The 22,913-nt window shown below is 47.6% G+C and overlaps 2 protein-coding genes across 4 annotated transcripts in view; one reads left to right on the top strand and one right to left on the bottom strand.

Annotated features, from left to right (window-relative positions):
• Window positions 1–17,084, top strand: part of ARHGEF6 (Rac/Cdc42 guanine nucleotide exchange factor 6) — a 370,252-nt gene extending 353,168 nt beyond the window's left edge. The window contains exon 23 of the transcript XR_014152917.1: window positions 17,073–17,084. The gene's annotated coding sequence lies outside the window, so the exon portion shown is untranslated. The remainder of the gene's footprint in view (window positions 1–17,072) is intronic.
• GJB1 (gap junction protein beta 1) lies at window positions 894–13,072 on the bottom strand. 3 transcript variants are annotated; one of them, XM_081848319.1, is made up of 2 exons: window positions 12,957–13,072; window positions 894–2,843 (listed from the first exon to the last, which is right to left on the bottom strand). In XM_081848319.1, exon 2 carries the CDS (start codon window positions 2,829–2,831, stop codon window positions 1,995–1,997), a length of 837 nt encoding a protein of 278 aa, XP_081704445.1. In that variant the 5' UTR covers window positions 2,832–2,843; window positions 12,957–13,072; the 3' UTR covers window positions 894–1,994. The 3 variants fall into 3 exon arrangements, with proteins under 3 accessions (XP_081704445.1, XP_081704444.1, XP_081704446.1); XM_081848318.1 differs by lacking the exon at window positions 12,957–13,072 and adding an exon at window positions 11,325–11,377; XM_081848320.1 differs by lacking the exon at window positions 12,957–13,072 and adding an exon at window positions 6,085–6,133.
• Window positions 17,085–22,913: the final 5,829 nt, after the last annotated feature.

Genomic DNA, 22,913 nt, shown 5'->3' with positions numbered 1-22,913 from the left:
GCCTTCCTGTCAGCAATGTCCTTCATGCAGCAAGTTTTGATAGGCTATGCTCTTTATCTTCACTGTTGGAGGCAGTATGCTCCGAAATCCCCACTGCTGAAAACTACAGGGAGGGAAAGGTTGCTGTTGGATCAGGTCCTGCGGGCAGGCTTCCCATCTGGTTGGCAACTCTGCCGGATTAGATGGGCCACCAACCTGATCCAGCAGGGCTGTCCTTACGTTCAACCTCAAGTCTCCAGAGGTGGCTGTTCCCAGCCAGTGGTCACCTTGGACACTCAAGGTTGAAGAACACCAAAATAGACTATGTAAGAGCCCTGCATGAAAACTTGCAGCAGTGTGGCCGTTGAGGATTAGTGCCCTTCCTGAGCTCCCGATGAGAAGTGGTTACTCAATGGTCAGTACATGGGGCTACTCTCAATTTTGGGATGAAGCAGGGGCTTCCCCCTCTGGGCATGTTGCTCAGAGCTGTTCCCAACCCACTGGAGATTTGCCCTGCTCTTCTTGCATGGAGCTCCAGACCTTTGGTTGAATGAAAGAGCCGCCCTACCTTGTTAGGAAAGAGGCACAGCTCAGGGGTAGGTCTATCTGCCTTGCATGCAGGAGGTTCCATTTGCCATATGTCCAGTTAAGAAGGATCAAGTAGTGCGCAATAAGGAGGACCCTGCAGAACTACTGTCAGGAAGCGGAGAAAAATCCTAGCTGGACAAAGAAGTCTGCCTTAGGATGCCAACTTCTGAAATACTGACATGCACAACTGCCGGAAGGATTGCCCCAGTTGCCAGGAGGGGCTTAATCCGAGTGTGTGGTTCCTACAACCTACTACTATTTGTAACACTGTGGGGGGGGGGGACACAGACAAACCCCCAGATGAAAAACAACTCTTGAGTCGAGAATTGCAAAACCAGCTTTAATACTGTGTGACTGCTTTGGCAAAATGAGGTGTAGCAGGTGATGAAAATAGCCTGGGAATGCCCCACCTCTCTGCCCCCAACCCAATCTTCTTTGAACCCTGGCTAAAGGAGAGCAGCAGTGATGATGCAGAGGTGGGGGTTGCTGGCTTTTTTCCCCCAGTGGGAGGGCTCGCCATCCTTTAACCTCTGCCTGGCTAGCAAATCAGGTAGTTGCAGTGAAAGCAGTGCCATTTTACCTTTTCTCTGTTGTGTTTAAAAGGCCCAGGAACACTCCCAATGCAGAAAGGAGGGGGCAGGAAAGAGGTGCCCCCCCACCCCCTGGCCTGTATGGGTTGCTGCTGCTGCAAACCCTTTCCTCCAAAGCACTAGCCAGGGCGGTGGAAACCAGCATGAAGTGCCGGCTAGAAAGAGCAGGGAGAATTCAAAAGACGCAGACCAATGTGCATGAGCTCTTGTCCCGCCTGCCAATGAATCCTGGGCCACAAATTTCCCTGGACTACACAGTATGGATACAAAGTGCTTCCAGGATGTAGAAAGCACGTCAAATAGTATAATATTTGGGTTTAGCATTTTTTATTTTTGCTTTTCTTTCTTTCTGGTGTAGGTTAGGGTGATAAAGAGCAGGAGATGTTGGGAGGGCAAAAGGAAAAAGGGCCTGGCCAGACAAGGAAAAGGCACACGGGCCCCCCAATTCTGCAATATTTTGACCCCCAGAACGGGGCCCAGCAGGGGAGTCTTAGTGCCTACCCAGTCATCCTTAGGCTGCTGAGATTAATCACAACCAGAGGCATATTCAACAGAGGATCTGCAGTGGGCAAATTGTGTGATTCTCGATATCAGAGGCCATCCTGTCCACAGGGACTGTGCCTGGAGGACATTATGTGGGCTAGCAGTAGGGAGAAAAAGGCCACGGCTGGTGGGGCATCTGGCAACGGGAAAATCGGAGGGAGCCCAGTATGAGGGCTTGACAGAGTGATGGTGATCTGACTTGGCAGGCCCACAGCCGCAGCCCCCCCTCTCCCCACCAGGCGTGCTGTGCTGTAACCAAGTTGTGAACACCCCTGCCCTCCGGTCCTGAGACCCTTAGCAGGCTGAGCATCTGTCACTCTTCTCTTGTATCCCTGAGTTCCGCCGGAGAATGTCTTTGAGGGAGCCGTCCTGCTCCGTCAGCAGCTGGTTGATTTCGTTCTGCTTATACTCGGAGAGCTTGTGGCCCAGGAAGGAGCCCTTCTTTGATGAAGGGTTGTGGCTCTTGGTTGCGCGGCGCGCGCAGGCCCTCACCAGCAGGAACACCACCTCCGTCAGGTTGAGGATGATGCAGATGCCCGAGGTGGCCAGCATGAAGACAGTGAAGACGGTCTTCTCGGTAGGGCGCGAGATGAAGCAGTCGACCGTGTTGGGGCAGGGGTACACGTCGCACTTGACCAGGCGGATCATCTGGTACCCTGGGTAGATCATGTAGAAGATGTACATGAAGGTGCCTTCAAAGACGATGCGGAAGATCACGCTGCAGATGTACGTCCACCACAGAGACCCTGAGATGCGCATCTTGTGCTTCTTCACCTCCTCCAGGTGCTTGGGGTCTCCATGGCCCGTCATGACCAAGAGCTTCTTCTCCTGGTGCTGCTGGTATGCCACGTGCATGGCCACCAGCAAGGCTGGTGTGGTCACCAGGATGAGCTGTAGGGCCCACAGGCGGATGTGGGAGATGGGGAAGTAGTAGTCATAGCAGACGTTCTTGCAGCCAGGCTGCTGCGTGTTGCAGGTGAAGGACGACTGCTCATCCCCCCAGACGCTCTCTGCGGCCACGACCAGCACCATGATGCGGAAGATGAACACCACAGAGAGCCAGATGCGGCCAATGGCAGTGGAGTGGCGGTTCACACCGATCACCAGAGCATAGAAGCCTTCCCACTTCATTCTTCCGCGCTCCTGCAAGGGAACAGCAGAGCAGGGTCAGAGCGGGATGTAGGCAGGTGCAGGTTCCTCCTCCACAACAACCACCACCACCACCACCGTGCTGCTGGTAGGGATACAGGTGGATGCATAACACGAGTTATGCCATAGAGGTCTATCTAGTTCAGTATTGTCTACACAGGCTGGTAGCAGCTCTCCAGGGTTTTAGGAAGGGGACATTCCCAGCTCTACTTGGAGATGCAGGGGATGGAACCTGGGGCCTCCTGTGTACAAGGGAAATGCTTTCCTACTGAGCTACGGCACTTGCCAGAAGGACCGAGAGTGTAGGCATCGCAGATTCTCCAAAGTAATATTTTTTCAGAGAAAGGCCCATTTCCCTACCTCCATTCTGTTAAGCAAGGCAGGTGTGTATCGACTGCTCCAAAGCTGCGCTGTTGCCAGACTTCTGAAATCAAGAGTCAATGCTCCTGTGCCCACCTTTATCATTTTATTTTAGGGCCTCCTTTAGTTCAGCCTTTACCTGCAAGCACTGTGGCCGGAAAAAAGCCACAATGGGCGGAGCTGCAGTGCCTGACACCCAGTTTGCACAATCCCTGTTTTCAAAAGAAAGACGTGTTGAGTTTAGCACCTGGACTTGGGTCTGATATGAATTGCTCTGACCTGCACAGTCCATTGCCTTGAAAAACAAGTGTGAAAAAGGTAATGGTGCTACTCAACAATTTTTACTCAGCATAGACTCATTGGAAGGAATGAGCATGACTGAGGTCCATTTCTTTAAACAGGTCTACTCTGACCAAAACGTAGCTGAATGCCACCCCTAGGATCATCCAAGGAAATGCCAAGTTGCAATCCAGACACATCACAACATTTCCAACACTGTTTCAGCACATCCAGTTCTAGAAGGGAACAGGGGCAATGCCAGTTCTGGCTGAGACTTCTTGTACAGGCACACGGAGGCTCAAGAAACAAGTCTGCAAACAGAGGGGTTTCTCTGGGCAGCAGGCAGTCACAGAGGAGACCACTTTCAACTGCTCCCTTTCTGCTGCTGCAAGGCAGTCTTCACCAACTTGGATCTCTCCAGTCTTGGGCCATGCTGGGCAGGGCTGATGGGAACTGTAGGCCAAAACAGCTGGAGATCACCAGGGGCAAGAGATCTTTCCCCTGCCTGCTTTTGTTGGGGGCTACATTCCCTGGGAAGGCAGCAGAATCTTTCAGGGGCTGCATGGTGGCCATGAATGGGGCCAAAGGCAAACTGTTCATAGGGGAACAGTTAGGGCCAGAGGTGCCAGCTTGCAAGGGCAGTGGGGTGGGGAGCAGTGTCACATGCAAGCATCGTGCCTTCCTCCCTAAGCTGGGCAGAAGCTTCCCAGGCTTTGGGAAGGAGGCGCCAGTGGAACATTGAGGGGACTAGCCTATTCCACTGCCAGCATGGCACTGGGCAAAGCCCAAGCTAAAATCAGGTGGGGCCTTTAATTTCTGCCAGTCCATTTCCCCCCGCTCACACCCTGTTTGAAAGCTGAGGGCTGCCCCAATTCTAGATAGTAAATGAAAACGTTCGCTCTGAAACCCACAGGTGTGTCTTCATAGTCTCCTGCTTTTTAGCCATGGAGCTTTTCTCAAGGGAGCAGCACAGCCTAATGATGTCTGTCTATTCTCCCTCCCTCCCTCCCTGCTTCCCTGACCACCTCCCACTGTTCCTATGAGAGGCACATGACATGCAGCAGAGCAGAGCGTTTGATGGGGAGGTCCTGAATTCCATTGGGGGCAAAGCTTTGCTGCTTGCTTGCTTGCTAGCTGGCTCTCTCACTTACTTGGAAAGATGAGGTGCAAAACAAACAACGAAGGTTTTCCAGGCATAGCGTGGGACCAGAGATGCATGGCATCTCCTTTCCTGACGTCCACAGCACTTTCTGCTCTGTCGCAGTGAAAGCCAGCCCAAAATGGGCCTTTCAACATGATGGTTTGGAGAGCTACAGAAGGGTTGGTCACACATTAAATTCAATGAGGGTTTAATTAATGTAAATGTGAACGCTGCTTAGGGAGTCAGATCATTTGTCCATCTAGCTCAGTGTCACCTGCACTGACTGGCAGCAGCTCTCTGGGATTTCGGACCATGGTCCACCTAGAGATATCAAAGGTTGAACTTGGGACCTTTTGCATGCAAAGGGGATGCGCTCCCATTGAGCCACAGATTTCCTAAGAGCCATAGCTTAGAGGAAGAGCACCTGGTGTGCATCCAGTAGGTTCCAACTTCAGCTTTTGGTACCTCCAGGCAGGGCTTGGAAAGACTGCCCTGTCTGAAATGCTGGGCAGCCGCTGACGGTCAGTTTCAACAATACTGAGCTGGATGGGCCAATGGTCTGATTCCACAGAGGACAGCTTCCTTTTCTGCCTCTGCTTACGAACAGCTGAGCTGTAAAGCCATACAGTTACTCACATGGAGCATTAAAGTCTCTGAACACCAGTGGAGCTGCACAAAACGACACAGGTAAGCTCATCCACGCACACATTTGTACACGTGGCAAAGGCAGCTTGTACCTGTGTTTGGTGCAACTTCTGAACAAGCCTACAGCCAGAAAAAGAGGCAGCACTGCAGATGCCCAAATGCTTTGCAAGCAAAAAAAAAAGGGGGTTCTCTTTCTGTCAGAGACAGGATGAGTTCCAGGAGGTGAAGAGGTGCAAGTATCACCCAAGAGGCACAATGATTACCCAACCTCCCCAGAGGCAAACTCCGTGTGAGCTAACAAGGGCCCGGTTCAGAAGTCACCACAGCCCCAAACTCACTAGGCGGACAACTAGGCTCTCTGGACCTCAGGCATTCAGCAGTGATACAGAGATTGCTGTAGTGAGCAACCTTGCAAGGTTAAGGATTGTAAAGGAATAATACAGCTATAAACAAAACATTTTGATTTTTAAAAAATTCCTGGGAAAGAGCTTTCCCAGCTTCTGGGCATCTCTTCACACCCATTTAGGTTTAAGTCTTATTTAGAAGCAGATGCCATTACGCACTTCTTCTGATGCTACAACCATTGACGCTTCAAAATGGGAAGGAGAGCTGCAGAAGAGTGGGTTGGGGTACTACATTTTTAGATTGGATCCATGCCCTTTGCTTGCTTCTGGAAAAATGGACAGGTCCTTCCCATCCCACCACTGAGGACCACCACCACCACCGCCCTAGTCTAGACTGCTACCCACCAAGTCATTCCTGCTTCTACAAAGATCTGGGTCAGGGGAGGTTTCACAGCCGGGACTTTACCTTGCCGCAGGTCCTTCCCAAGGCAGCCGCAGGCTCCCTCTGCAGGGTCAGGCCTCCCAGCAGACTGTGCCCAGCTCGGGGAAGTCATACGCTGCTTTATAAACTGCTTTGCATACAATGAGGCCTTTATCGGCCCCCAAACAACACACTTTAGAATTCAGACCAAGCGCCCGGACTTCCGCCCACCCTTGCCAAACAAAGTGTCTGTGTACGGCATTCCAGGCCGTTCTAACCAAGCACCAGCACCTGGTCCCAGGCTCTGCCAGGGGCCAGAGACCCCACACAGTGACCTCTCCCCTCTGGACATCAAACGATAGAAGCTGGGGGTGCTAAACTTTGTGGAAGAAGGAGCCAGGAGTTTGACTGGAGGCGGCCGCTCTGCTCTCAGGCCAATGCACACAGGCATGCCTTGGAAAGATCTGCAATGGCCCTGGAGGAAGGGGGTGGGGGTGGGAGAAGGAAGAGTTAAGGCTGCTAGTTGCTGCCCCCGGGGGTCAGAAGGGAGGATGCTCAACACGCCAGCTGCCTCAGCCATGACGCCTTTTGGCGTCAGCTGTACCATGTCCCACGAAAAGAGATGGTGATTTGCGTCTCCTTCCGGGGTGCAAAGTCAGTACCGGAATCCGGTGCCAAGCCTGGCAGAGCACAATGATGCCTTCAGTCCTTTGAGTTAGGAAACCGAACCCTGTTCCAGTGCATCCTTCCCTACACACTCACACACCCACACACCACACCCGCCCACACACCCGCCCACACACTCACTGCCCTTCATGAGCTCAACAGACAGAGCTGCCTGCCTAGAGCACAGGAGGTAACTGCTGGGCAGAAGAGCTTTGCTGCGGAATAAGCTCACAGAGCATAAACTCGGTCCAAGAGAGACGCCTGCCACATGCAGGAAGGGGTGAACGCAGGGAAAAAATCACAGGGACAGAAACTGGGGCAACTGCTGGCAGGTGCTGGGCTGGGGGCTGGGCATGGAGGGAGTGCCGGATTAAACCCTGTGGAGGCCCCTAGGCAGTCAAAATCCTGGGGGGGGGGGGGTTGAGCCTTGCTAATTATCTCCTAGTACATTTTTGCTCTTTCAAGATCAAATCAATATTGTTTTGCTCCGTTGTGGGGCCCATAGACCATCACCTACTCTGCCTATTGGTAATCAGGCACTGCATGAAGGACTTATCAAGCAACTCAAGGCAGCAAATGGATTCTGTGTCTGGAGTATTTGTGGGCTAAGACCTTTCAAATGCAGACCTGCAGGAAGGATGGTGGCTGAGGACAGCTCCCAAAGTTCATGTGATCTACAAGGGGGCTGGAAGGACTGAGCACTGTCCCAACTGGATAGCAACTTGATCCCAGATCCCAATCCAGTACTTGCAGTGAAGGTGGGTGGGTGGAAGTGCAATGAAGCAATAACACAGTGGTTTTTCTGTGGGAAGGTAACCATTAAACCAGTTCAAACATAGCTGGACAAGGGGCCATGGGTCTGGAAGGAGCAAAGGTCCTATTCAGGGCACCAGAAATTTTTGGAGAGGAAGTGGCTCTTGCTTGAGAACCAAAGGTGAGTCATGCTGCGGATGGGAGTGAACGTTAAAAAGTAAAATAAAATGCATACACTTTTCCACCAACGGAAACAGTCTCCTTAGAGCACAGCGCAGTTCATGGAATCATAGAATCTAGGAGTTGGAAGGGGCCCAAGGGTCATCTAGTCCAACCCACTATGGTGCAGGAATCTCAGCTCAAGCATCCATGACAGATGGCCACCCAACCTCTCTTTAAAAACCTCCAAGGAAGGACAGTCCTCCACCTCTTGTGGGAGACCGCTCCACCAAAGAACAGCTCTTTCTGTCAGAAAGATTTTACGAATGCTTAGTCGGAATATTTGTTTGTTATAAAACATTCACTTTGGGTGTTGGTATGTATCCCAATAAAACAAGGCAATTAGACAATGGAAAAATAAATACTGGTCAGCACATAAAGCAGATCTGGGAAAATGACCAAACCGCAGCACTATTTGGTGGTCAAAGGAAAGGATGTACCCAACCCGAATGAGAAGGCACAGATGGGGAATTTGTAGGCCTCTAGGGGCAGCTGAACCACAACTCTCTTCACTCCTGACTATGGAGAACACTGGCTGGAGTCTGAGGAACAAGAGGAGGCACAGCAGGAACAGCCTTCGCCCATTTCTGCCACCACCTGAACATGCCCCCCCCCCCGCCTTGCTGAAACTCGGTGAGGATATTCTGCAAGGCGTTCTGCCACCTGTCTTCTGCACCTCAGATGTGAGGAAGACAAGCAGCAACACCACACACCAGAAGCGTCTGAGTGGGCAGGGTACTGCCTCTTGCGCTTCTGCCACCTGAGGCAGCGGCTTCATCCTGCCTCATGGGTGGGCTGGGTCTGAGGCACAGAGATTCCCCATCCTTGTGCTGTCTTTAGCAGCCAGGGAAAAGATTTAATGAAATAATAGACCAGGCAAATTTCCTGTGAGAGTTCTGGAATTTGGGAGTTGCAACCAAGAAGACCATGCCCTGCATGTAAAGGGACACAGTTCAGTGGTTCAACATCTGCTTTGCATGCAGAAGAATCCAGGTTCAATCTGGGGGAGATCCCCTGTCTAAAATTCTGGAGAGCTACTGCCTGTCAGTGTAGGCAGTACTGAGGCAGAAGACAGCTTCTTATGTTCCTAATATAGTGCCAATAAATAGTTTTGCTATGTTGCCATAGAAAGGAAGAGCCCCAGCTCAGTGGTAGAGCATCTGTTTGGAATGCAGAAGGGCCCATGTTCAAACCCCAGTATCTCTAGGTAGCATTGGGAATGTCCCCTACCTGAAATCCTAGAAAGCTGTTGCCAGGGAGTGTAGTCAGTTCTCAGCTAGGTGGACCAATGGTCTGACTCAGAATAAGGCAGCTTATTATGTTCCCAAATGGCCACACCAGCAACAGCGGTGGCAAAACCAGGGCAGATGTGTTTGGGTGCGGCATGCAAACCAAGATAGCAGCCGTTTGTCTCACTGTGAGCCAGAACAATCGCCATCCCTTGGCAGAGTTTACCTAGTGGGAGAGGACCAGGGTGGGCTGCAGGGAGCTTGACGCCACAGGTCAGCATTGACGGCAATGAGCCTTGGCTGAGCTCTTTTCGGGGGGGTGGGGCCTGGCAGAGGTGGCAGAAGAGGGACAAGAACATCCAGGACTGGACAGGGGTTTGCAAGAGAGAAGGGAGCACAAATCCAGCAGTGGGCCTGAGCCCAGCAAAGGGTGCTTTTGGAGGGGGTGGGGCTCTGCGTCAAAGGAACATTAACCCACTGCTTGCAGGATAGGAAATGGCACCGTCCTCATCAATTGTGAGTTTATTTGTATGCAGCTTTCCTTTGGTAAACACATGCTCAAAGTGGCGCATAACACCATACAGAACAAAATAGAGCAACATTTGAAGGTAATGAAAGGATAGTTAGAAAAAAACACACAATTTAAACAGTCGTACTATTGTTAATAAGGCAAGCAAGCAAACATCTCCTGTTAAATAAACATTGAAGCAATGCCTAGTAATATAACAAGAAACTTCCAAACAGCAGCAACAACTGCACATTTTATCCAAAACTAAATGCTGCCCAAGCAACATCCCATTGGAGCTTGCTCCAACTTAAAGCAGCCTTGGGACAGCCCCAGAGGATGCACCTGTTTTTGTCACAGCTTCCAGGTAGGGCATTCACATTCCCTAAGCAGCACAGGCATTGCTGTTGCCAGCTGACACCATGGCAGAGTTTACTGGCCACTTCAACATCATGATAATATTTCAGCAGTTGCAGTCAGGAGGTTACGTGTGCATTTCTTGGGGTGGGGAAGACAGCTTCCTAAGTTCACGCATGCATTTCATGCGCCTGTGAATTGCACTTCTGGACAAAACATATTTTCGCAAGGACAAGAGAGCAGAATCTTGAAGTTCACATTCACACTTAACTCTTTCTTATCATTTTCTCTCTACAGACTGCTAGGCAGAGAGGCCAGGAGCTAGGCAAAGCATAGCGGTGTTCTTTTCCTTTTTTAAAACCATTTTTATTAAAACTTGAGAAAAGAACAAAAAAGCAATATACAAAATTAACACCAAACAACAAGCATTTTTTAAACATATAAACTAAAAGAAAGAAAATATAGAAAAAGAAAGGAAAGAAAAGAAAAGAAAAAGAAAAGACATCCAATTCTCTGTCTATTAACTTTCTAGACTTATGCAAATCCCTAGCTCCATAATAGCCTCTAACTCTTCTGCTTTCCATAAACAAATCTTTTTTAGTCTTAAAACCCAGATATCACAAGCTCATTTTCTATTTTGCACACAAAGTCCCTAAGGGGTTTCCAATTATTCATAAATGTCAACAAATTTTCTCTTAGTTTTCCTCTAATTAAGCACATCAACTTTGCCATCTCAGCCAAATCCACTAATTTCAATAACCATTGCTCCATAGAAGGTAATATATAAGTCCTTGCATCCTTGTACAAATAACAATCTTGCTGCTGCAAAGCATAGTCATGTTCAACTTCCACAGCCCAGTTCCCATCACTGCTCAGCCTCCAAAGCGCATAAGCCCCAATAAGGGCTAGAAACTTGCGCTTGGCTTTTAAACACAGACACACACTAAAGGAGGCTTTCTCAGCTTGCTGTAAAGTTTACACCCAATACTGATTTCTGCAGTGCTGCAGAAGGAACATTATGCTGGAACAGGAGAGGATTTCCTCCTTATCCAACAGCCAGCTCTGTTGCTTAATTTCTGGCACTAACTTCAAATGTGGGAAGTTCTGTTGAACGCTGAAAATTTCAGATACGAAATGGCATGAATCAGAAAATGTAGTGGAAAAACAAACGAAAGGTTAGGGTGGGGGAGAAAGAGCATTTGGGTTGCAGGTGTCTGGATTTGACTATGCAACTTTGGGACTTGGACGTTTACAGTCTTCCATTTGCTCTGCATCAAGCAAGTTCCCGCTGCTGTTTTGCGAATGTTCCAGCCATTGCTTATGAAATAACTGTATTTTGATGTGTTCCACCCCCCCCCACCAAAAAAACCCAGCTTATATCCGAATTGAGAAAAAGTTGCATTTCAATGCATACATAGTCTTCCTCATTAAGTTTAGATTCTGGATGTTAAAGTCTGTAGGCACAAACTCCTAGGAACTCCACACACTGACAAAACCAAAGCATTGCCTAGCCCCACAAGATCTCTGCCAGCCTCGCCCCTTGCTAGCACACTTACCTGTAGCCAATCAGAGGACAGTCACCAGCATAACCTTTCTGCAAAAAGCTTCAGCCCAGCTGCCCCAGCTGAGCTGTTTATACGTTGGGGCAGCCCCTCCCACTTCCCTCCCTCTTTCCATCTAGGGAAAACCAAAGGAAGGAGGGGAGACTCTTTTGCCCACCCTGACTTCGCCTCTTCTTTGCCGCCTCCTGCCCATATAAAGCACAAGAGGCACATAGCATAGGGATGTGTGGTTGGCACTGCCAGTTCAGCCCAGAGATTTCTGCAAGAGCAGTGCCCACTCATCTGGGTCAGATGCCTTGGGCAGATGCTCCCCACCCTGACTCTGCCAGACACAGTGGTGGCAGCAGCAGCAGAGTTTCATGGGCCAGATGCTCCCTTTCCCCCATGCAGGACCCAGAAGATGCCAGCTGTGGACAGAGCACTATGTGCCCACACCTCTCTGAGTTGGCAGCACCTGCTTCAAAACAGGAAGATGGACTCCTGGGTTAATTCCTCCAACCCACCCCGTGTCCATACACCCTAGAAGCAGTTTTTGCAATTAGCTGTGAACGCCACAAACCAAATACTGTGCCCCCACAAGCCTTTCAAACTCTTGCAAAAGCCAATCCTGTATGTAAACATTAACTCACGTGTACTAAGACGCCCCACTCCAAGGTTCCGCTAACAGCTGTTGAAACAACCCAAAGGTCACAAGACCCGGAGAAGGCAAAGCAAGCAATACCTTTGCACTAGGCTCACTGTCTGGGCACAGCTGGATCAAGTGTGCTTCAACACAGACACCAGAGATGATGGCAGAATCGTTGCCCATTGAGATAGCTGGCCAGTAACCTTCCTCGGGGCTTGAAATTCACCCCAGAACCTGCTCTGGATGTCAGGGATCAATTCCAGAGACATAACATATTAATACTGTCTCCTGAGCATGTGCAGAGTGCCTCTTTTCCTCCATAGTAGGTGGAGAGGCTGAACTCCTGTCTCGGAGGAGCTGGTTTCCAGTCAGGCTTAGGTGCCAACAGGTCTCATTCTAAGAAACCAGCTGGCTATGCTTGTACATGGAGTATTTTGCTTTGTCAAAGCCAGCCTGTGCCTCCATAAGCAATGTGGAAGCGGCCCCAGCCTCACAACCTGGCCCACAACCCATTTCATCTGCGAGGTGGTCGGCTGGCTGAGGACAACAGAGAGAGGAACATCAATCCTTATTGCACAAAAGGCCCAATCAAGTTTGTGGTGTGACCGTGGCAGTGACTCTGAGCACCTATGGCAAAGGCAGGCATAGGAAAAGCAGCTAGGACATACAATGAGCCTGGCTGCTGGATCAGGCCAGTGGCCCATTTAGTCCAGCCCCCCTGTTCTCACAGCAGCCAATCAGATTCTGGACCTGAGCTTCATAGCCCCTCAATACAATTGCAATTCCAAGCTCCTTGTTTTCAGAGGCATCTGCCTCTGACAGTGGAGGCAGACCCTAGGCATTGTGGCTAGCAGCTATCAATAACCTTGCTCTACATGCATTTCTCCAGTCCTCTTTTAAAGCCATCCATCTTGGTGGCCATAACTACTCCTTGTGGGCAGCTGTTGACAGCCGAGTGGGAGGATCCCTCCCTCCCCTAAAGAGGTAGGAAAAAAACTTGCCAGAAAAAGGTTCCCGGTTTCTTCTGCACTGTCCTCTCGCTTTGATGGGCACAGAACTGGTGCCGCCTTGTGGGGCGGATCCTGTGTCTAACTATGCCTTTCTTGGGCAGTGCCCTCTCTGCAACACTTTGGTGTCATAGAAGGCAATGATTTTATTTGTCCCTCCCTGCCTCAGTTAAGGAAGGGCAGGGCAGGCGGGGTGCCAAAGTACTTATCGCCTTTAGTAACAAGTACAGCTCACCCTGTACTCACCCAAGAACTGGGAGAAAGTTAAAACAGCCACCCAAATGGGCCGGATGGCCCTCGTGCAATGGACAGGTGCCAGGTGACTGCTGGGCAGGATAGCACCTACTGGGGGCTGCCGAGGGTGCTGGTAGACAAAGCCAAGCAAGACTTGAAGTCTCCCCCATGAGGGTTAAAAGGGCCCATGACACTTAGGCATACAGGAAGCTGCCTTTGCAGAGTCAAGCATATTGGGTCTTTCAGTATTGCCTGCACTGATTGGCAGCAGCTATCCAGGGTTTCAGACAGAAGACATTCTCAGCTCTCCCTGGAGATTCCAGTGTGGGTAGTTAAACCTGGGACCTTCTGTTTGCAAAGAAGATGCTTTAGCACTGAGTTATGACCCTTTCCTTGAAATATCTGTGTTGCTTATGTTCCAGTCTCAATGCACTGCCAGATTTTAGTGGAGAGTTGCATATATATATTTTGTTAAAAATCAGTAATTTCACATCTGGATTCTTTCACAAAGCTCTTGCCCAGGTTTATGCCATCTGGGCAAAGTAACCTTTAAAAAAATCCATGAGCCAGTTTGCCCTAAAATGTCACATTTTGTCACCTCTTTCATTTGCTTAAAAATGATAAGACCTCCCTGAAAAAGTGGTTCAGGCACAGCTCTCTGCAGTGAGGAATTCACCCAACTTCATTGTCATCTCCTTAGCCATAGCTTAGAAGTAGAACAACATATGGTTTTCAGAAGTTCCTTGGTTCAATCCCCAACATCTTCAGGTAGGGCCAGAATATACTCCTTGCCTGAAATCCCATAGAGTCACTGCTGGTGACACTGAACTCGATTGACAAAGGATCTGAGTGTGCATAAAGGCAGCCTTCTGTGGGTGCTAATCATGTCACACCTTTGTCACCTCACAGTCTGTTTTTGTTTTTTTTTTAAAAAAATGATATTTATTATAGTTTCCAATTAATACAGAAAATAAACATACACAAAAAATAATAATAAAAACACAAAAATACAAAAGCAAAAAAGAACAATTAAAACAAATATAATTTCCATTACTCATTTCCATTAACTTATTTCCCAGACCTCCTCTCACCTCCCCCTTTTGTATTCCCGTTCAGATTCTTAGTTCAGCAAATCCTTATTATAACTTGTTATAACTTATCATATCTTATTGTTCAACCTCTGTGTTACAGCTGGTAACCACTTAATTTTTATCCAACATCACACTAATGTCCATTAATTTTATAATACTACTGCAGATAGTCTTTGAATTTCTTCCAATCTTCCTCCACCGTCTCTTTTCCCTGGTCTTGGATTCTGCCGGTCATTTCTGCCAGTCCCATATAGTCTATCACCTTCATCTGCCATTCTTCCAGAGTGGGTAGATCTTGCGTCTTCCAGTACTTCGCGATAAGTATTCTTGCTGCTGCTGTAGCGTACATAAAAAAGTTCTATCCTTCTTTAACACCAATTGGCCAACCATGCCCAGGAGAAAGGCCTCTGGTTTCTTCAGGAAGGTGTACTTAAACACCTTTTTCAGACAAGAAATTAGGATTTCAGAAAGAGAGGTCAAAATTGGAAACAGAACTGTTAGAGACCAATACTAAGAATCTGTCTAAAATGTATAACTTGTTGCTGAAATGGAATACACAGGATGAAACAGTTAAACCAGCTATGATTAAGTGGGCACAAGATGTTGGTCATGATATTATGTTTGCTGACTGGGAGCAGTTATGGACCACAGGCCTTAAATTTACGGCATGTAGTGCCTTGAAAGAAAACATAATGAAAATGATCTATAGGTGGTACATGACTCCAGTCAAGCTTGCAAAGATATATCATTTGCCCAATAATAAATGCTGGAAATGTAATGAATGCGAAGGAACTTTCTATCATCTTTGGTGGACCTGCCCAAAGGTTAAAGCCTACTGGGAAATGATCTATAATGAAATTAAGAAAGTCCTTAAGTGGACATTTGCAAAGAAACCGGAGGCTTTTCTCTTGGGCATGGTCGGCCAATTGGTACCAAAGAAAGATAAAACCTTTTTTATGTATGCAACCACAGCGGCAAGAATTCTTCTGGCAAAGTATTGGAAGATGCAAGAATTACCTACTCTGGAAGAATGGCAGACGAAGGTGACTGAATTTATGGGACTGGCAGAGATGACCGGCAGAATCCGTGATCAAAGGAGAGAGACGGTGGAAGAAGACTGGAAAAAATTTAAACTATATCTTAAGAACTGTTGCAAAATTTCGGACTGATAAAATGTTAAGGGTCAAGAAATAAAGAACTATAGCTGTAAATAGTTAAGTTAAGAAAATTTTGAGGGAAACGAAATATTGAAAAGGAATGAAGGATTGCTAAAAATTTCTGAAACAGGGGTGCAGTGAAGGGGAGGCGTGGGGAAGTCATGTGTTGTTTATTTGTGTGTTTTTTGGTTTTATGAAAACTAATAAAAATTATTTTTTAAAAAAATAAATAAACACCTTTTTCATTTCATTATAGATCATTTCCCAGAAAGCCTTAATCCTTGGGTACGTCCACCAAAGGTGAAAGAATGTACCTTCAGTCTCTTTACATTTCCAACATTTGTTATCGGGCAAATGATATATTTTTGCAAGCTTGACTGGGGTCATGTACCACCTGTAAATCATTTTCATAATATTCTCTCTTAAGGCATTACATGCCGTAAATTTCATACCGGTGGTCCATAACTGTTCCCAGTCAGCAAACATAATATTATGTCCAACATCTTGTGCCCATTTAATCATAGCAGATTTAACTGTTTCATCTTGAGTATTCCATTTCAACAGCAAGTTATACATCCTTGACAAATTCTTAGTTTTAGGATCTAACAATTCTGTTTCCAATTTTGATTTTTCCGCCTGGAAGCCAATTTTCCTGTCCAGTTTAAAAGCCTCCATTATCTGATGGTAATGAAGCCAATCTCGCACTTTATCTTTTAATTTCTCAAAACTCTGCAATTTCAATTTATCACCTTCTTGTTCCAAAATTTCCCAATATTGTCACCTCACACTCTGGGCCAGTTCCTTGGGTGCTCTCCTGCTCACGTTACATTTAAATGACACATTTGTTGCTTGTTTTTAATGTTTTAAACAATCTGCTCAGGAATTCTTTTCTTCACATGCTTCATTATCAACCTAAGATTTGTTTTGACAAGATTTGTTTTCCTAGTCTGAGCAAGCCTTCTACTTCCCAAATAAAGCTTTCTTGTCTTTTATAGCTTCCATGACTCTACTCATTAACCAGACTTTACATCCTCTTGTGCCTTCCTGAACTAAGGTGTTTATTCTACCTGAACTTTTATTGTAGTGGTTTGAAATAATGACCAAACCTCTGCAGCACAATGGCAGGATGCGCTATTCTCCTTTATTTTAATTTATGTTAGTAAAAAGATTTTTTTTTAAAAAAAGAGAAAGCATAAATCTAACTTAAATTTAATTTTTCTAAACCTATAGAGGACTCTTTGTATGTGGTTTTTGTTTATATGGTTCTGCTTATATTTTTGTTCATTCAAGGATGTGTTAACAGAGAAACCTGAGGGCTCCCTTGGACAAAAAGAAAGACACCAACCAGGATAACTTGGAGCAAAACCTGTAGGCTTGGCCTTTATTGGATACTGTCGTGACAGGACTCCCACCCGCAACAAGATGAAGCAAAATGGAAGTCCAGAACAAAAGAAGACCCCAACTTTTATTAGTTACTAATCCCCCAAACTACACCCCTAAGACTACATCACAACTACATCACAAAAAGGAGGGTTTGAGGGAGGAGTTGTGGTGGTAACCTGAGTATCTTGTCATCTGGCTGGTTCCTCCTTCCCCCCCTCCCCATGAGTACTTTCCAGGTGACAGAGGGGAGTTTGCAGTTTCCTGCCCCCAGAGGGAAGAGCTGATCATTGTCCTTTGTTCCAGTCCATGCTGAATCCACTCCTATATGCAAGTTCTTTGTGACCTTGATGGTCTTCTGTCTGGGACCATCAAGGTTGGCATAGCAACTGGGCAGGGCTCCTGTGTATGTGCTGGTATGCTCAAGGGATTATGGCTGGCCTGTATCAAACCTTCCCCATTTTGTAGTCCTTCCTTCATGGAGTAAAATAAAAGTGGAACGGTGCAGATCCGATGTATGGTTGATTTTCTTTGAATTTATAACAGAAATGTAGCGTATGTAGTGTGTGTGTGAAGTTTGTACAAACTGAATGATGGGGTGGGGGGTTTCCTGCGACAGTTGTGTACATTATGTTATATATGTCAATAAAGTATATTTTCAAAAAAATAAAATTGGCAGAATGCGCATACCAGCACTGAAGTGGTTTGGGGCACATGCCCCGTTCCTGGGGTGATCCAAAAGCCAATAATCACCTCCAGGGGTAGAAACGTAGTAAAAAGTTTATTTCAAGCTGCAGCAAGAAAGGCACAGAAGATTAACACCAAAAGTCTGTTTGCCATCTAAGGCATGAGGCTGAGATTTATATGGTTTCTCTACAGAGTTTTCATATGAAACACAACATGTATTGAACATGCATTGGCTACTTGAGATGTGAGCAACACATGTGTCCATTTTCATTGGTTAATAAATACATGCTCCTATCTGCACATGCAAAATGCCATGACAATGGGTAACTTTAAGCAAAGTTGCATTTTTAGCCTGGCCTGCTGTCTGTATCAGGTAGGTGTGACCTATTCCTGATTTACTTTGACTTACTGTTGCTCTTTCCCTGAAGACTCCTGGTCTTTCCCTGAAGGCCTTCTCATTCTTGCTGTTGCGTGCGTGCCAAGTGAGAATGAAGCAAGAGGCCCAGAGATGGGTGCTATGCTGGGAGAAGACAGAAAATGCCGTTTCGATTCAGGGTGCAGAGACAAAAAGGGAAACTTGCAGTTTAAGGAAAAGGGGGAGAAGGCAGCTTATTCACCCCATCATCCTGCAGCCATTTTTACTCTCCCAAATTGACCTCAAACATTTCTCTGCAAGGGGGAAGGAAAGGGGAAAACCTCCCGCTGTCTCTTTGATCACAAATCCTGTCTTAAGGGTGTATCTGGGTATGAATAGGGTGAGCCTGGGACCTGGATTCAGGAACTGAGTATTTACCATCACAAAGGAATGACCAGACTGCCCTTGTAAATGCAATCAGCGACCATTATCAGGTATCTGGCAGACAGGATTTCTGCTGTAGACTGCCCTTCAGTGATGTATGTATGATGTATTGGGGGGTGGTCTTGAGCTACAGGGTAGCCATTTCAAAAGTCTATATAAGAGCTTGCACACCAATGTTTGGGGTTCCTCCTCCCTCCTGCGTGGGGGGGGGGAGCACCCAGTTGAATAAAGATCAGGCTTACAAGCTGCTTTGCTTCTCAAATATTATCTGGTTGGCCTCTGTTATTTTCTCCTACCAATGGAGAACCTAAAAAAACACTCTATAACGGCAGGTTTTGTTTACAACATGCTGTGGAATCCTGTTTTTGCCAACCCGATTTCTCTTACAAATTTTACAATGCATTTAACCAAAATGCTTCTATGATGTGTCAGCCTATGTTGGGTCCATTATTGAGCATCTCTGTGTGCAGTTCTTACATGCAATTTAGATGCCTTTTTTGGAGGGGTGGTTCTTTTGACATTGAAACCTGGACCACTCCAGGCAGGGGCCAAGGTAGGGGTGTGTGGTGGGTGCAGGCCGCCCCAGGTATTACCACTGAGGGGGGTGACAAAATGTGGGGCGACACTCACCGCAGGGCCTGCAGCATGCCTGGGAGAGACACGGTGGCTTGGGCGCATGCAGGCTCTGCGCCGCCTGCTACCTAACCCCCAGCTGTAGGGCGGCTGAGTGGGAGGAGGCAGGCAGACTCCGGAGGCCCCGCTGTGCGCCCTGCCCCTATGGGCGGCTCGCCCCTCTCCCTGGACATGCTGCCCCAGGAGCCCAAGAGGCTTCTTCCACTGCTGACTCCAGGGTTGACACAGACAGTAGATAAATCAAAAGTACACATATTACATCAACAGGGAATTAGCACGTTTACAGACCTTCATAAAACAACCAGCTAAGTTTTAAAGGGTTTTAAAGCAATGTGAGACGGATTCTTAAAAGCATGTTTGAGAATAAAAAGTAGAATGTGGTCAGGGAAAAAGGGGGTGTTGGTTGAAGGAGGGGACCTGGGGTGAAGGTGTTGCTTGGGTGGTTGTTGTGGGGAAGGGAGTTTGGGTAGAGATTTAGTAGTCGAGGAAGTTTGTAGGTAAAAATCTCAGAAGAAAGCTGGCACCTGTCTCCTGGATCCTTGCCCATCCCGGCTTATAAAAGCTAGCCGGGAAGGGCTGGGCAATGGGCTTCATGGGGTGGTGAATGCTTCTTTCTGTGAGGGAGCGTTCCCAGACCTGCTGAAAGAGGCGGTCATTAAACCGCTTCTTAAAAAACATCTTTAGACCCGGCCAGTATGGCCAACTATCGCCCAGTCTCAAATCTTCCATTCTTGGGCAAGGTGATTGAGCGGGTGGTTTCTGAACAACTCCAGGCACACCTGGAGGATGCGGACCATTTGGATCCCTTCCAGTCAAGATTCAGGCCTCAACATGGGACTGAAACTGCCTTGGTCGCACTGGTTGATGATCTCTGGCGGGCTAGGGACAAAGGTGAGAGCTGTTTCCTAGTTCTGCTGGATCTCTCAGCAGCATTTGACACCATCAACCATAACATCCTTCTGGAGCATCTAGAGGGGCTGGGAGCTGTTATACGGTGGTTCTGCTCCTTTCTCCTGGGCCGTGTCCAGAAAGTGGTGTTGGGGGATGAGTGTTCAGACCCCTGGGCTCTCACTTGTGGCGTGCCTCAGGGTTCCGTCCTCTCCCCCATGCTTTTTAATATCTATATGAAGCCGCTGGGAGAGATCATCAGGGGGTTTGGGCTGGGTGTCCCATCAATATTCAGATGGTACTCAGCTCTACCTCTCTTTTAAATCAGAACCATTGAAGGCGGTAAAGGTCCTGTGTGAGTGTCTGGAGGCGGTTGGAGGATGGATGGCGGCCAACAGATTGAGGCTGAATCTTGTCAAGACAGAAGTACTGTTTTGGGGGGACAGGGGCGGGCAGGTGTGCGGGACTCCCTGGTCCTGAATGGGGTAACTGTGCCCTTGAAGGACTAGGTGCACAGCCTGGGAATCATTTTGGACTCACAGCTGTCCATGGAGACATAGGTTAATTCTGTATCCAGGGCAGCTGTCTACCAACTCCACCTGGTACGCAGGCTGAGACCCTACTGCCTGCGGACTATGTCACCAGAGTGGTGCTTGCTCTAGTTATCTCCTGCTTGGACTACTGCAATGTGCTCTACGTGGGGCTACCTTTGAAGGTGACCCGGAAACTGCAATTAATCTAGCATGCAGCAGCTAGACTGGTGCTTGGGAGTGGCCACCAGGACCACATAAGACCGGTCCTGAGAGATCTGCATTGGCTCCCAGTACGTTTCCGAGCCCAATTCAAAGTGTTAGTGCTGACCTTTAAAGCCCTAAACGGCCTCGGTCCTGTTTACCTGAAGGAGCATCTCCACCCCCATCGTTCAGCCCAGACACTGAGATCCAGCACCGAGGGCCTTCTGGCGCTTCCCTCATTGTGAGAAGTGAGGTTACAGGGAACCAGACAGTGGGCGTTCTTGGTCATGGCGCCCGCCCTGTGGAACGCCCTCCCTTCAGATGTGAAGGAAATAAGTAGCTATCTTATCTTTAAAAGTCATCTGAAGGCAGCCCTGTTTAGGGAAGTTTTTAATATTTAAAGCTGTATTGTTTGTAACACTCAATTGAAAGCCGCCCAGAGTGGCTGGGGAAACTCAGCCAGATGGGCGGGGTATAAATTAATAATAATAATAATAATAATAATAATAATAATAATAATAATAATTTTGCAGCAATGGCTGAGAGCAGCAACGGCCTGTTGTTGTTTTTAGGGAGGGGGTATGGATACTAAGGAAAGAGGGATCTGAGATTTTGGGGCAAGACAACAAGGATGAAGAAATGAGCATAGCAAAAGGAAGAAAGAGAGCTAGTCTCCCCAGGAAAGAGGGACCTGACTGGGCTGGAATCAGAGGATAAGGGAAGGAGGGTCTTGCTAGCTAGTGGACTTGCCAGGTAAGAGACAGAAAGAAGTAAGGTTTAATAGCTTCCCTTATTCCGTCAGGCAGGGCTCTGCGTGTTGGAAGCAACAAAAGAGAAAGAGAGAAAGGAGGAGAAAGGAAAGGAGGAAAAAGAAAGTTCCTGGGCAGACAGCTGAGGTTTCTTGAGTGTCAAAAGGTTCTCAGTTGGCAAGATAAAAAACATAACCCTTTATACCAGCTGTGGGCTTAAAAATTAAACCAGAAACAAAACAACAACAACTCTTATATTCCTGGCTGTGATCAGAGGGTTAAGAAGTTTTATGTGGTGCCAATTAGGAAGTGTTTGTCTAAAATGTTTGCAAAATGACTTTTTAAAATGCTTCTTATCTTGCAGGGGAAGAGAGATTATTATATCTTCTGGGCTGGGCTAGCAACAGCCAGAAACTATGTGATTAGTAATTGGCAGGGAGGAAGGAGTGATATTCCAGTGACCATGTGCTGGCTTAACACTTCTAGAAGGATTCTAATGCTTTACAATTTACAAATGATAAGGGAAGGTGGCAGAGGTTTACAGTGAAAGGAGATAGCCGTCAATGGGCTCCCAGGAGGTGTTGTGACTCAACGTGCTTAGAACTTTTGGTCTGTGTGAGTCCTGTAATGACTCATGAGCAAAAGCTGGGGTTTTATATTCTGTCAAGTGGGGACCAAAGGTGAACAAACTACCCCAGAAGGAACTCAGTGTGTCCCCCACCAGAGCTAATACTCTTCCCTTAACACCCCATAAACCCCAGCTTTGGCAGTAAACCCTGAGGAACAATCCGTACTCACTGCCTTGTGAGACATCTTCAGGAGAAATAAAGGCTAAGGAGTAAACCCTAAGGCGGTTGGATGGCGCCTTGCATGTCACCTTCTGGTAACTCCTGCAGCCAAGCTGGTGCCAAATGTCTTGCTCTGCTTTCCTTTGGACCATATCAGTGAGGCCGAGAGGGAGGGGTCTTGCCATCTGGGCAGCCCAGGACCTCCTTACACACTGCCCAAGCTTGTGCCCCTGAGGGGTCACCTCAGTGCTGCTAACAAAGCAAAAACAACACAAAAGGCAGTGGTTATGAGCTCTAAGCTCAACCTGATTGGAGTAAGCTACAAACGATATAGGTTGCTTTCATTGGTAGGAGAGATCATTGTGTCTCATAGAATAATAGAATCTTAAGAGTTGAAAGGGACCCCAAGGGTCATCTAGTTCAACCCCCTGCAATGCAGGAATCTCAGCAAAAGCATCCATGACAGATGGCCATCCAGCATCTGCTTAAAAACCTCCAGGGAAGGAGAGTCCACAACCTCTCAAGGGAGTCCGTTCCACTGTCGAACAACTCTTACTGTCAGAAAGTTCTTCCTGGTGTTTAGTCAGAATCTCCTTTCTTGTAACGAAGCCATTGCCTCGAGTCCTACCTTCCAGAGCAGGAGAAAACAAACTTGCTCCCTCCTCCATGTAACGGCCCTTGAGATATTTGAAGATGGCTATCATATCTCCTCTCAGTCTCCTCTCTTCCAGGCTAAACATACCCAGCTCCTTCAAGTGTTCCTCATAAAGCTTGGTTTCTAGATTCTTGATCATCTTGGTTGCCCTCCTCT

This window comes from Podarcis erhardii, assembly GCF_964252035.2.
Source record: "Podarcis erhardii genome assembly, chromosome: Z".
Lineage (NCBI taxonomy): Eukaryota > Metazoa > Chordata > Lepidosauria > Squamata > Lacertidae > Podarcis > Podarcis erhardii.
The sequence above is the reverse complement of the archived record's forward strand: the minus strand, read 5'-3'. Positions and strand labels throughout refer to the sequence as shown.

Bases quoted from the DNA above. Each gene is read 5' to 3' on its own strand.
- GJB1 (XM_081848319.1), bottom strand. From the start codon at position 2,831: ATGAAGTGGGAAGGCTTCTATGCTCTGGTGATCGGTGTGAACCGCCAC.